Raw genomic sequence first — 14724 nt, 5'->3', positions numbered from 1 at the left:
CCCTACAAGGTGATTATTTCAGAGCTGGTCAGGTGGTACCTTAATGAGTGACACTCCCCTTCAATGGAAGGCAAGCCGGGAAACAATGAGGTCTGGCGAATCAGGGCATGCCAGCGCCTCCTTGACAATGAGCCAAAGGGGGTGGCGAGAGAGGGCAGGTTCCTTCCCACAGCCACAGGCAGCAGCCCCATAAACTATAATGAAATATCACCAGGCCCACCTTGGGCTTGGGCACTGCTTTAAGAAGCAGAGCCAGGGGCCGCAGCAAGGAGTTTGGAGAATGGGCTCTGGGACCCCAGAAGTCACAGTGGATGCACTCGAGAGTCACTGTTCTAGTTCAATGTACGGTGAGTGAACCATTCCTCATTCATTTTACAGCTCAGCCTTCTTCCTCTGAATCACAGTTCATTAAATTCTACTGTACCTACCATCACTCTGCAAAATAGCTAATCTTACATGCATTCAGAATATAATCTCTTTGAGGATATAAATAATGATTTCAAAGGGAGAAAGGATTTTATATTCTAGACTACTGTAGGGTGTCCTAGATGTTTTTAAAAAAAATGTTTCTGTAGTAAAGAGATCAAAAGAAAGATTATCCCCTACGCACATCTTGTGAAAAAAACAGGTATGCCAACCCTAGCTTTCATAATTAGAAAGTGACAAATCAGGTGTGCATGATCTCCCCGACCTGTCACCATACTCTTATATAATGAGAGTCTCTGCCCCTAATTAAAGGCATATGGTAAAATGACCTTGCAGATAGGAAGCACAGAACAATAAAATCATACCACAGAAGTAAATAATGGCGAAGACCCTCTAGGTCATCTAGTCCTTCTCTGCCAAAGCAGGATTATTCTCAAGTGTACACTTACTAATATTTTGTCCTGCCTTGTTGTAATTATCTAAGTAATGGGACTTCCACCACTTCCCTGGAAACTACTTCTCAGCCTCCAATCTCACTGCTGGAAAGCTTTTCTTGATAGTCTGCCTGCCTAAATTTTGCTTTCTTAAATTTCAGTTTAACAACTCCTAAATATGCCACCATTTATTAGCCTAAATATTTCATGTTCCTCTTTGGTGTTTACAGTCTACAAATATATTTGTATTTATATATTATTTAGATTCGTACAAAAGTTAAAAGGGGCACCTATCCAGAGCTTAGCCAAGCAAAATATATTTACCATAACTCAGTCTTTCCTCAAATCAGTCCCCACAACTCCCTACAAAGTTTTGTTGCTCTTCTCTGAGCATCTTCCAATTAATCAATACATTTATGATAACAAACTAAGTACTTCCAAGGGCAGTCATAGCCAAGGTGTAGTTATACTGAACAATTATCTTCCTACTCCATAGCATACAACTTCAGATAGCTTTACAAACTTATACCTCATTTTCCCCCAGCGTTATCATCCACAATCTTTCATTATACTGCTTTCTAAATTTCTCCCTCCAACTGAATACCTATGCTTCAATTTAGTTTTTCCTCACATGTTATTAGCTGGTTTCTCTTCCAAGTTGAGGCTAATTTTATTTTCTGCCCATCTCCCTTTTGGGATAGGGCATTCTTGCAGTTGCAGCAAAGGATTGAAGTGCACAAGAGCTGCACTCCTTCTGGAGCTATGCAACAGGCTTCCTGTGCAATCTTGGGCATGTCACCTTACCTCTCTGTCCCTCCGTTTCCGTAAAGTGCTTTGAAATCTTTGAATGGAAGGTACTATATATCTGTAAACTATTACCATCTACAGATTTAATTTGCTAGTAGTTCCTTCTTCTAGACCATTGCTAACCCAAACTGATCCCTGCAGTACTCCACATCTCCCCAAACATGATACTTCACCATTTATCACCACACTAAGTTCCTTCAGTCAGTTTTAAATGTAAGATTTTGAGACATTATATCATACAATTTCCTAAATTCCAGTAATTTTATATCTACCACTTTTCCCTCATTCACTAAGTTTGTTTTATCATAAAAAAAGTCATCAAATTGGTCTGACAAGTTCTATTCTTTTTACAAACCTATTCTGCTTGTTGTTCATGGCTCCACTGCCACCTGTTAAGAGAGACTTTCATTTAAAAGGGAAAGACTGACTTACAAGGCTGTTATTGCTAGGATCATCATTTCATTGTTTTTGATAATTGGAACTACATTTATTTCTCTTTCATTTTCTGTTACAACCCCAGTTTTTTATTATTTAAAACTGGCTGAGAACTGTAAAGAAAAGGGGGAAGGGAGAGAAAGGTGAAGTGGAGAACTGCAAGAATCCAATCTTATTTAGTAAGGGGCAAATGAACAGGATTCCAGTTAATGAAAGCCATGTGGACAAACCTCTCACACCGTGGATTACTAGCTCAAAAAAATCTTCTACAAAAACAGATGTCTAGAAAGAGAGCGCACTGAGGACATGACGCCCGCCCACCCACCCACCACCACCACAAGGAGTACTGTGTTGCCCCCCAAGTGTGTTCCAAGATGCCACTAAGGCCAGCATATAATAGCCAAGATGTCAGTCTCAAACGTCTGTCTTCCATATGGTAAAGTGCACTGAACTACATTACCAGTCTCACAACTAGATGACATCATTTAAAATGATTTTTTGCAGAAGTAGCCACAACTATATGCTTGCAACACTGGATATTCATGCATATAATGTACACAGATTAAATAGTTTTAAAAGTCTAAAGCTGGATAACTCAGTGCAATAGTACAACATACTTGTTATTCAGGACAACGGCATTCACGAATAGACAACAGGCTCAATGCCTGGATTGACGACACATTCTGACTGATATGATGCCACTTGCAAATGGTTTCAGAGCAAAACTGGCATGAACCTCAGTATCTGGAATACTGAAACTGAAGAGCAACTCAAGCAAAAATGTATTTCAATTATGTAGCTATATAAGCTATTATGCATTTGTCAATAAAAGCCAATTTTTTGTTTCATTTATGCTTTAGTTTCACACACACATTCTCTCATCCAGATAGTACTTTCCTCTCCATTACTTCCACATCATGGTCTGCTGCAACCCTAACGCCTGCAACTCTGACTCCCTCCGATATTTAGTTTTTGAAATTATATTAGAGAGGGAAACTAGCAGAAACACAAGACAAGAAAAAACCTTGTGAGAACCCCAAGCTTCACTCTGTTTCTATGTCAGTAGTAAAAGACAAACCCTACAGTAATAGAGACTCCTACAGAAATCCAAAAATAGAAGAGAAAACGAAACACCTTAGCTATAACTGGCCTTGCCTTTTCCACTCTCTGAACCTAACATTATAATAATGCCTTTAAACTATTTATTTGAAAACAATAGCATAGTTACCAACATTTAAAAACAAAACAAAAAAACCCAAACCTTTTTACTAAGATTTTTAAATAAAAATGCAAAAGTGAGTATTTTTCAGGTGAGTTTTTCCGCCATGTGAAAAAGAGAGGGTTCTCCCAGTTGGTCACATTACAATAATCTAAAATTACAATTATAAAAATAAATGCTCAAATGAATCTGCAGATTAGAAAATTAGTAATGCAAAATACCTGATAAAATTCAGGGTTTAAATTATACAGATGTCCTACAGTTAGTGTGGAGGAGGAGTAAGGAGAAAAAAGGCAAAACTTACAAACCAATGTTCTGCTGGTTTTTTTCCTGCATACCTAGGACAGCCAATAATAGTGGCTTCCACAGTGATTTGTTTTCCCCTTTCTCTGCCTCCTCCACACCTTTAGAATTGTAGCTCATGACATGCAAGACCCTATGTTTCAAACTCAATTGAACAGTGTAAAGTATCCTCATATCCTCCTAGTGAGGTGTCTCTGAATTCAGACACAAAAGAACAGGGCACACTGCTACACACTGCAATTGAACAAAATTGATTCAGCAAATTAGTTCCAAGGCTTTCCAGAACTCAAAATAAAGTAATATTGAAAAAGAGTAAATATTTACAATACCAGAGCAGACCAATGGCCCGTCTAATTCAATTTCCTGTTTGCCAGTGGCCAGTATCAGATACTTCAGAGGAAAGTGTAAACCCCCACATAATGGACAATGCTGCAATGACATGCCCTTTGGAAAAGACTCTTCCTAGCCCCAAGTAGCTGGTAGATGCCTTCTGTCTAATCACACGAGATTTTAAAATCAATTTCATCCTAGCTAGTGTAAATGCATATTTAACATAAATCCAACCCTTTTTTGAATATTACTAAACTATTGGCCTCAATAACATCCTGTGGCAATGAGTGCCACAAGTTAATTATGCCTTGTATAAAAGAGTACTTTTATCAGTTTTAAATTTGTTTTTAATTTTCTTAGATTTTTTAAATATATTTTATTATATGGATGACCTGAGGCTCCCAACTGCCTTTCTCTATGCCACTCATTATATATACTTCTATCACACCATCTCTTATATGTCTCCTCTCTGAACAAATGAGTCCTAATAGTTTTAGTCTCTTCTCTCACGGAAATCTTCACATTCATCTATTTATCTGTTGCCCTTCTATGGGCCTGTTCTACAATATTTCATTTATATCCTTCTTGAGATGGAGGTGTCCAGAATCAAGTATAGTATTCTGTGTGAGGGCACACTGGAAAGTTAGACAGTGATGTAATATTTTCAAATAGTGTCATTCCTTTTTATAATGGAGTTAAACATTTTGTTGCTTTTTTAGATCACTGCTGCACACTGAGCAGACATTTTTATTGAGCTATGCAGAGTGACACATAGTTCTTTTCTCATGAGTGATAACTTATTAGGATCCAAAGTGCACCATGAGCTCAAATTACCCCTTTCAATGAGCGTTACCTTGCACTTATCTACAGTGCATTTCATGTGCCATCATGTTGTCTAATTGCCTAGCTTTAGGTCTCTTTGGAATTCCTTATTCTCTAGTTGACTTATCTCAATAATTGTGTCATCTGCAACTTCTGCCAACTTCACATCATTGGCTTGATGATTAATAAACTAAACATTGATATTAGTTATGGAATCTTGGGGCTTCCCACTGTTAACCTTCTTCCATGTTTAAAATTGGCCACGTTTCCTGATATTTATCTTCTGTCTCAGAGACAGTTTTTAATCTACAGAACAACTTAACCATTCATTTTGTGACTTGATTTCTTAACTTCTTGCGAGGGACTATATTAAACACTCTTAAAAATCAGCACATTAGGAAATAATGAGAACGTACAGAGATACTATCTGAGCACCTCAAAACAGTAAACTTTGCCTGTTAACTATCTGTAAAATGGGGATAATATTTCTCTACATCACAGGGCTATTGCAAGGATGAGAGTCATTTTAAGAGACTTACCCACAGATACACAGGAAGTCTGTGCCAGAGATGTGAATCAGTATATCCAGAGTCCCAATCTTGTGCCTTAACCACAAGACCATCCTTACTTCGTCAACTATTTTGCTGACTGTCTTAAATCATTCAAAAAGATGGGGTAAAAAACTCTTTATATAAGCTATGCTGGTTTGTGTCTACCTTACCATGCAAGGTGTTTTATAATTTTTTTGTTATATACCTAGAACAGTACTATACCTAGTACTGAAGTAAGGCTTCTGTAGTTCCCAGGGGCATGCCTAGCACCTTTTTAAAAGAAAAGTAGCTTGGCTAACTTTCTCTCTTCGAGTATAGTACATGATTTTAATTATATATACTTTTTTTTGTTACCAGCTCAGCCGTTCCATTCTTAAGTACCTTCGGAATTCTGGTCTTAGCGACTTGTTGCTTTTTAAATGATCATTTTGTTCCAGCACCTTTTGTCAGCTCAGTTTCTTGCAGTCACTCATCTTTATCCACAAAGAATAGGTCTGGGTAGGTATTCAAAATTCCTCTGCAGTGACTACAGAGCAAAAAACTAATTAGCTTCTCAGCAATATCCTTAACTACACAGGGTTTCTCTTTTTTACTCCATGGTAGTCTAGCACATCTACTGACCTGCTTGGAGGCTTCCTGTTTCTGACATACTTGAAGAATTCCTTGTTGTTTGCTGATGAGCTTTGGCTATTAGCTGTTAAAATTCCCTCTTGACCCTCCTAATTTCCATTTTACAATTTACCTGTCATAGTTTACTTTCCTTCTTACTGAATTCACCATGCTGGATTTCCATGTGACAAATGCCCTTCAGACATGCATAAAAAATGGTGCATCTTGCCATTCAATGACAAATGTCTTCCTTTTTGCTGAGGAGCATAGGCCATAGTTTCTGTTATGGTAGTATCATCTGCTTAAATATCCCCTGTACTAATTCTAAGGATTTGAATGTAGCTTTTGATTTTAAAGTATTTTTGTCATTATTAGATTCCTCCCTTGTTTACTCTACTAGATTTCCTCATACAGTTTGCTGCACCCCTGTCCCTAAGAACACATACCATTTTTTCATATATGTAACTCACATCTTGATGGGGAAACCACAGGACTCTACTACTTTTCTGGCAAAAAATCTTCTTAATCTGGTTAGTTTTCTCTGACATGCAGGCTAACACTGGATTTATGCCATTTACACTCAATTCCTTTCAGAAACTGCTGCTGCATAATCAGGGCCAGCTCCAGTGTTTTTGCTGCCCCAAGCGGCGAAGCGGGGAGAGAAAAAAAAATAAAAATAAAAATAAAAAAAGAGAGACACAACCGATCGGTGGCACTTCAGCAACAGCTCAATCGTGCTGCTTCATTCTTCAGCGGCAATTCAGCGGCAGCTCAAAGAGGAAGAGAGGGACTGAGGGACCCGCCGCCGAATTGCCGCTGAAGACCCAGACATACCGCCCCTTTCCATTGGCCGTCCCAAGCACCTGCTTCCTTTGCTGGTGCCTGGAGCCGGCCCTGTGCATAATTCTGTTGAAACTTCAGTGATCAGATGGAGAAATCAGATTACTGATTGGGGGAGGGGGGTATTTTGTTTCTAACAGGGATCATGTATGTTTGCTTAATAGAAAGACGGCCATCTTTCATATTTACTCCAGGCCAACATGTCATGGCTGAAGGCCAGCATGTATCATGCATTCCACAGCAAATAATTTTTAATTATCCTTGTGTGGCAATTCTGCAGCATACACAATTGTTTGTTCTGCATCAAGCCTTTATTAGCACATTGATAAAGTGTATACAGTTAATATATCCATGTTATCAGTGACCACGTGTGTAGAGGCCTGTTTACCTTGGGAAAATACAAATATAATGCAGACTGGAGGCTACGGGGGGAGGGGAAGTGTGTTTGTTCAAGAAAAATTACTAGTTACAACCCTGGAATTGGTCCTTTAAAAATAATTACGTTCGTGACCTACGCGTCTAGGTTCTGAATTTTCATGATGTTGGTATTGGAGCCTCAAGATACTCATGATTTCAGATCTTGTCCTTTTCACAAGATACTCAATGCGGCATTCATTTATTATGCTTTGTTTCACAATTCTAAGAACCTACCATGCTGATCTGTGGCACCTAACTGCCTGCAACATGACTTCAGTTGCTTCCAGTTGGTCTTACACAGATGGATTTCTGCAGTTAACTTTTAATAAGTGCTCCTCCAAAGTGGAGGTAGTATTTTTACATTTCCTGTTCTACAGTTCTGCTGCAGAATTCCACTTACTGAATTGCTTCCTGCATACAAGACTGAACAATACACAGGATCTATGAACTCTGTTTGCGACAGAAAAAAGTAAAAACTGACTGGGTTACCTTCAGTTTTGCTTTCTGATGCATTTTCAGCTATCCCTCCTTCAGTATTAGCTACTTTTCATTGTTCTGCAATACTCTCTCAAATACTAACTTGATTAAGTTGAAGTTTTCAGAGGAAAATGTACGAAACTTTCAGGAATTCATTAAAGCTCATCAGTTTACTGTCTTGGCCAATCCCGGCCATGCCCTGCCACTCCCTTTTATTTGTATAAATGAAAACAATGGACAAATAATAAACTATGAGACTAGAACTTGGGGTGAAGATTTGCAGAAAATGCCCAAAAGCAGCTTGCTAAAGCGAAATAAAAAATGCTTTTCCAACAAAATGAGCTCTGATTTCAGATATCAAAATAAGGATACATTTTGTAATCTTATCATTAGCAGGCTAATTTAGAGAAAGTATTTACACATTTCTACAACCCCTGGTATTATTAAAGCTATTATTAAAGCAACTTGCAACAGATAAACCTTCATTTCAAGCTTCCTCAATATAAATCCTTGAGACTTTTCCTTCTGTGTTCTGGTTACAAGTGACCCAAGTGCCCAACTTTGACAGAGACCATTTCAAGGTTACATCAAAATAGTTTTGGTCTAGTTAGTATCTAGTTGCAGGTATTATCTAATTTGTTATAATAGGTTCAATTTGAGAAGCCTAGCTTCTGGGATAATTATTTTAACTTTCCCTATAAGAAACTCATAGCTGCTTTCAGGCATTTGTGACATTCTGCACTGAAAACAGACATGATGACAAGAGGATTACCTTTGCAATGCCTCTGTCATGATTGTACGCCATGATTCTTATGAGAACCATACACTGATCTGGCACTGTAATCCAGGAATGAAAATTTTCACTTACCGCAGTGCGACTGGAAAACCTGTGGCTTGACTACCTGATTGCAGATATTGCACACTACTAGATAGAAATCGTCATGAGCTGGATAATGGCCAAATAAGTGCATATCTGTGGGAAAGTTAAAAAATATATACAAGTATTAGAAGTTATGCGTTAAGAGTATATTTAAAAGAAATTAAAGATACTGTAGGATTACTAGTATTATACTTGTAAAAACAAAAACTACATAATATTCTCTGTAAGGACAGTGTGGGTGGTATGTTATCAAAATAGATCTTTGCCAGCTCTAATTTCTATGATCCTTTATTTAAGCTGTGGACAGAACATCTTATTCTGACAATCCGAATGCAAGAAGCAGCACCCCTGTCTAAATACTTATTGGAAATAAATGTAATACTGAACAAAGAACTCAAGAACACGTTGTAAGGAACAGTCCTGCACTGGGAAAGGACTCACAAAATGAAATATTTATAGGTCTTTCCCATCTCTAATTTCTGTTATTATTTCAGCAAACAAGGAGCATGAGTTCTGCAGCAGCTAATGACTTAAGAGCTTGGCTCTCTGTAGACTATTAGCAGATTCTACTTTTTAAGAATTTAGAGAGAGGTCTCAGGAGCCAAGGATCTCCAAAATAGCATTCTCCATTGACCAACTGGGAAACTCCATTAAATCTATCAGCGTTAGGTAAATGAGGCCTTTTGTTTTCAGTTTTACTTATTTTTACTGAAAAATTCCCAGCTTTGACAAAAGCTACTATTTTTACCCATTTTCACCCCAAATTTGTACTGCTCAAGTACACAAAAATATTGATTATGTTAAGACAATCCAAAACATTACATTAGGTAGACATGGTTATGTTAATAATAAATCAGTCTAAGTGTAAAGGCGAGGCTGTCAGTTAAAGTAAGAAAATGTACTGGAAGAGATACACACATGCACATGCAGGTGTATATACAGTTAATGAGTGGTCCATGAAATAAACCACAGCATTAAATTACTTAGTTTTTTCTATGTGTGGCTTTTTTCTCTCCTTTCCCACCCCCAACACTAACCTCAATATTTACCCAGACAACTGTGCACCCATTTTCACCCATTTTTTAAAAATTTTGTAATAGACACTGATAACATACTGAAGTTTAAAAAAATAACAACTGAAAATGAAAGGCCTGGTAGGTAGGTAATGGTAGATTCTTTTGGGCAAACAATAAATGCACTGCTGGACTGTTAAATGCCTCTCCGAGTATCAACAATGTCAACTGTGGTCCATGCTACCCCTCAGCACAGATCCATGACTTACTCAAAGATGTCACATGATGGTCCTTAGTACTACGTACCGCATTTGAAAGATCTACTCAAAAGCTTGTAAATGCTGCTTCTGATGCAGGTTCCTTAAAAGGTAGCTTTCATTTCAGCACTGTTTTGCCATTTAAACGACAAACTCCATTTACTTAAATTAAAATTAAACATTAAAAAAAAACCTTCTAGTGCAGGACCATCACAAAAATTAAATGGCTCGGAAACACTCAAAATACCAGCTGAGAATGATAAACAGATGAATGTTTAACTATCAATTCTCTAATATATGTGACCTCTCTGCAAGTCTTATAACTTATGTTTATTCAAACAAGTAGCTTTTTCAGTGGGTGAATATATTACCAAAGTTGTTTCATTGTTTCTTGATAATGGTAGTGCCAGAATGATATGTTTTCATTAAAAATTGTGTCATGTTCTGCACTGCCCTGTGGGAAAGCCTACAGTTCGATGCCTAGGACTAATATCACTCTTCAGGTTGAAAAGGCTGGGAGCGAGTGTTTTCAGTCTCTCAGAGAGCAAGGGAACGGGAAGAGCAGAGCAGTCTCTCCATGATTCAATAAAGGAGCAGTGTTAGTGGACTTTAAAAGACCCTGATTCAACTAAGGTTGGCCAGAACCAGGCCCCTCTCAAGAAGAGATACTAAAGGCCAGGATGTGGAGGAAAGCAAAAGTCCCAATCTATACTGCTATTACAAAGTCACGAGATCTGGTTACAACATGGTCAAAGGTTATAGTTCAGATGAAACCTAACCGTGGCCCCTTAACCATGCTAAAGCCTTATACTTTCCAAGGTTTTAGCCTTGTTACTGGATCATCGTTAGACCCTGTCCACACTATAAATAAACCATGTTGTGATTTAACCCCCTAACTAGTTACAGTTTTAGTGCAGATGGGACCAACACTGCATACTAAGCCTTGTTCCTCTTCACAGCTATTTGTTTTACTGGTCGACAAAAGAACAATTTGGCAGGCCATTTTATTTTAATCTCACATCTAATACGGTTATATAATTTTAAGAACTCCGGAGACCATTCCTTCTGCTTTAGCTTGAGGTTGAAGTTATTGATCTTAAAAACACTTTACACTGCAGTACAGATACAGCAATGCTAAAGCCAGGGTTTTGCTACTGGCTCTCCATTTGTATATTCCCACTGTCAGAACCTTGTAACTCCATGATAAGGATTCCCTCACCAGTCTGAAACTTGGCACAAGCTCTCAGCTCAAGAATCATCCATTGCATTACATTTATGAAATGTTTCAGCCTCGTTATAAGTTTATAAGAGTTTGGGGGAAAAAAATTATTCTTATTCTTGCATCGCCTCTCCAAGCTCATCATTAGTAGCAAGCTCCCAACACACCAGGATACACTAATTCAAAGCAGCACCAGACCCTGCCAGAGCAACTGATTCAAAATCTGCAGACATATCTCCACTGCTACAACAATCAACACCCTCCACAACACAGCGTTCAAACTCCATATGTCCTTCACATGCCTATCACAACATGTGGTGTACCTCATCCATTGCACTAAATGCCCGAATAGCAAGTATGTGGGTGAAACCAGACAGTCACTAAGCTCTCAAATGAACTCACACAGGAAAATGATAAAAGACAAAAACATCATCTGTGAGTGAACACTTTTCATAAAGCAGTCACTCTATATCTGACCTACCAGTCCTTATCCTCAAAGTCTGAGAGCCGGAGAGCTTCAATGCATAACTTTGCTAGACATTAAAAATCATGGACTGAATAGAGGCACTGGATTTATGGCCTATTACAACAATCTATAACCCACTAATGACCACCCCCCCGCCTCCTTTCCCCCTTAAGTCTGGAGTGATGTTAATGGGCCACTTCACCTTGCATGATCCCTTGAAATGTATGTTAACTACTTGTGCTAGACACACTGTTCCACCTTGTATTGAGCTGTGACACTCTGAGTTTCCCAGACCTGAAGAAGAGCTCTTAAACAGATTGCTTGCGTGTCTCACCAACAGAAGTTGGTCCAATAAAAGATATTACCTCATCCACCCTGCCTCTCTAATATCCTGGGACCAACACGGCTACAACAACACTAAATACTTTAAAAAACAGACACACACACACACACACACACACACACAGAGACTTATCACTTGGCAAATAAAAAGGTATAGATAATATTTAAGAGTTGCATTTTGTCACTGTTCTAAATTCTTTAAGCTTTTTTAAGCCTCAGAATACATCCCTCATACTAGGCCTTCAAAACTTGCCCAGTTCTGGGACCTATGTTAGTAGAAGTCCAGTTGTGAGAAATTACTAAAAAACAGAAGGAGTTAGTACTCCAAGAATCTATTCAAGGACATGATAGAATTGGAAACCAGGACAGGTCACAGTATCAGAGAAGCAATTGCATCTCCACCACACACAATATTGGGGAGGCAAAGTGGGGAATGAGGGGACTATTAATAGTACATTGCACCAACAGCAATTTTTGTAGTACTGAGATGGAAAAAGTGGAGAGAAGGGTGAAATGAGTTGCACAGAAAGTGCAGAGGAAAGAGACAGAAAAGTCTTATGCCTCCTATGGCACCGAAGGGGGGAACGTGCTTGACAAACGTTGAATGTTTTCAGTGTTGGTATAGCTGAGTTGGTCCCAGGATATTAGAGAGACAGGGTGGATGAGGTGATATCTTTTATTGAACCAACTTCTGCTGGTGAAAGAGACACGTTTTTGAGCTTACACAGAGCTCTTTTTCAGGTCTGGGAAAGGTACTCAAAGTGTGTGAGGTCCAATAGAAGATGATACCTCACCCACCTTGTGTCTCAAACATTTTTAAACACAGATGCAGCTTGCATAGTTTGGTGGTCTAGTGTGAACAGGAATTTTATTTTTTCAACTTAAATAACCATGTTTGACATAAATAACCGTGTGTCAGGGACTACAGGTCTTGACCTCTGGTCCATTGGGCTCTTAGAGGCTAGTAAATTCCAATTTGCTATCCAGTGACCTGTTAGCAGATGCCAGAATAGAAGCTGAACTCTGACAGAGGACTCCAGGCATGGAATCTGATTGGCAGAATGCTGGCAGTCCTGATTGATTCACAACTTCTTTATAAACCCAGCACAAGAACAGGAAGTTGACCATGCAACTGGGATCTCCCTGCATCAGACTGTTTTCCCTTCAATACCTGCTCCTTCTACTTGCTACTGATCTCCTGGTGACCTGACCCTGACTGTCTCCTGACACCTGACTCTTGGTTTTGTCCTCTGATTTGCCTAGGATTCTGACCTCCTGGTATCTGACCTGGCCTGATTCCTGACTCCTGTTCTGACCATAAGGTCAGACCACCCATGCCCCGGTAGTGACACCATGATTGCCAAAAATCAAGCTATTTCTCTGATGAATAAATGCACTTGGCCATTGTCTTTGTCTGGAACAAGACTGCAGCTTTCCATTTCCTTCTGGCAGCTGGCTGGCCAAGCTTTCAAAAGCCTTACACTCAACTCAATGACAATACCTTCTGAACACTGCATCTAATCAATTCCCAATGTTCGGAGAAAGTTCTTGGCATCAGTGGCCAGAACTCTATTGACTTCTGAGAAAAACTAGAAAACTGAGATGGGAAAAATGGGGGTTAACTGGAGCCCCATGCCATCTTGTTAGTAAAGACAGAGCTTCAAGCACTTCAACAGTCCTCTGTAGATCAAACAGCTGGCTGATGGCCCCTCAGCATAACAATACCCCATCTCCTCTCTGCCTGTCCTCCCACTGGAGTTCATCATGTTGACACCCAGAATGATGTCTCTCTCAGACAAAAAATAATAAAATAAAATAAATAAATAATAATGGAGGGAAAGGGGTCAGGGAACATGGGGAATGGGGGCATGCACACCAAGCTCCTAGTGGGGGATGGGACGGGACTGGAGGACCCTGGTATGGGGAGGAGGAGGAGGAGGAAGGGGGCCATGCAGAGTCCCTTGCATAGATGGAAGGTATGAAAGGGGGTGCACGGAGAGCCCCTGTCATGAAGGGAAATGGCAGAGGGTGGAATGGGGACAGACAGAACCCCCAGCTGGGGGGGGGGAGATTGGGGTACCCTGATAGGGGAGGAGGCAGACATGGGGGTCACAAAGAACCCCTGGTATGGAGGAGATTAGGAGTCACAGTGAGTCTCTCAAACAGAGGAGGATGGCACACAGGGAGCTTGTGGGGGAAATGGAGGGATGCAAGGAGCCACTGGTACATGCAATCAGCTGAGCCCACACAAGCTATGAAGTGCACAACCCTCTAGCGTGTACGCTCTTAGCAGCCAATGAGCAGGTTGGGAGTCTTTCAATGAATGCAGTGTCATCCATTTTCATACCAGAGTTCACAGCCTTCGAATGGGAGGTCTTCAATTGTTGTCTGAACTTCCTTTGAGATGCCTGAAGACTAGCCAGGATGCTCTCCTCCTGGCAATAGAAATTGCCAGGGATCTTGCTATGGTATTGGAGGCATCTAGAGTGGCCTAAAAGGATGATCTGGCTACCAGCTGCCCCTCAAATTACTGATTACTGGATGTACTTCCAACTGTGGCTTGACTAGTGCCTAAGAGATACTCAGTACCACCGCAGTGGTGGTAGTCAGCATCATAGTGGAGACGTTCAGCACCTAAGATGGCAATGACGACTCTAGCTCAGCTTATACCTAGAGATCTCTCAGTACTGTGAATGATCTTGTTACTGAGACACATGGTGCCACAATAGCAGAGCAGGGGATTACAGTATCAGAGTGGAGAGTGCCAAAGTGATCATGTCACCGTTCACTCTGTACCAGAGGCAGTTAGACCCACCTCCCAAGATGGTGTTGAAGACCAAGTACCATGCGCCCTCAGGGCTCCCACAGCACCCAATT

The 14724-nt window shown here is 39.9% G+C and overlaps 1 protein-coding gene across 3 annotated transcripts in view; it reads right to left on the bottom strand.

The window, feature by feature from the left end:
- The window catches only part of ATXN7L1 (ataxin 7 like 1), a 197182-nt gene that overhangs the window by 125897 nt on the left and 56561 nt on the right, over positions 1 to 14724 (bottom strand). For all 3 annotated transcript variants that reach the window (XR_005591675.1, XM_039517088.1, XM_039517081.1), the window contains exon 3: positions 8539 to 8643. Coding sequence is in view for 2 of the 3 variants with exons in the window: in XM_039517088.1 (XP_039373022.1) it covers positions 8539 to 8643 (105 nt within the window). In the remaining variant the exon portion in view is untranslated. The remainder of the gene's footprint in view (positions 1 to 8538; positions 8644 to 14724) is intronic.

Source organism: Mauremys reevesii, linkage group 1, assembly GCF_016161935.1.
Source record: "Mauremys reevesii isolate NIE-2019 linkage group 1, ASM1616193v1, whole genome shotgun sequence".
Lineage (NCBI taxonomy): Eukaryota > Metazoa > Chordata > Testudines > Geoemydidae > Mauremys > Mauremys reevesii.
This window is presented reverse-complemented; position numbering and strand designations above follow the sequence as displayed.